Raw genomic sequence first — 572 nt, 5'->3', positions numbered from 1 at the left:
TCCCAAGCCGTGGAGATGTGGGGTGAGGGACACGGGGCAGTGGGGACCTGGGTGGACTCCAGGAGCTCCAAGCTCCCTCTCAACCCAACCCAACCCAACCCAACCCAACCCATCCAACCACCCCACACCTCACCACGAAACCTCCACTCCACTCAACCCCCCCTCAGAGCAGATCCACCCCTCACCCTTCCGACACCCGGACGACGAGGAGTCACCTACTTGTCCCTACAGCCATCCTTGCAGTCACAGCCCACCAGGAACTCCCAGCTGGTGTTGATGTACACCCCTTTCCCAGGGATCCTCTCCTTGCTGTAGGCCACCTGGGGTGGGGGGGTGTTGTCAATCTCATTGACACAGGAGAGGGGCACGTCCTCCTTCCCCTTGGTGATATCCGCGATGTAGTAGTAAGGTTTGTAAGGCTGGAATTTTCGATCCACCAAAACGTAAGGATCCAAACAGAACATTTCCAGGAAAAGGAAGTCACAATCTGTCTCAAAGAGGTACCGTTCGATCTCCTGCATGCTCCTGAGGCACAACCCACAGGGGGTTTTGTAGAGGACGTGGAAACCCAT

General features: G+C 56.6%; 1 protein-coding gene across 1 annotated transcript in view; it reads right to left on the bottom strand.

Moving 5' to 3' along the window:
- LOC103773765 (histone-lysine N-methyltransferase SETDB1-like) overlaps positions 1–572 on the bottom strand; it is a gene marked incomplete at both ends in the record, with an annotated part of 3,451 nt that overhangs the window by 2,581 nt on the left and 298 nt on the right. The window contains 1 exon segment of the mRNA XM_008941142.1: positions 220–572. Coding sequence (XP_008939390.1) covers positions 220–572 — 353 coding nt within the window.

Source organism: Merops nubicus, unplaced genomic scaffold, assembly GCF_000691845.1.
Source record: "Merops nubicus isolate BGI_N331 unplaced genomic scaffold, ASM69184v1 scaffold48965, whole genome shotgun sequence".
In the NCBI taxonomy this organism is placed as follows: domain Eukaryota; kingdom Metazoa; phylum Chordata; class Aves; order Coraciiformes; family Meropidae; genus Merops; species Merops nubicus.
Note: the sequence above shows the minus strand (reverse complement) of the source record. Positions and strands in the feature narration are given on the sequence as shown.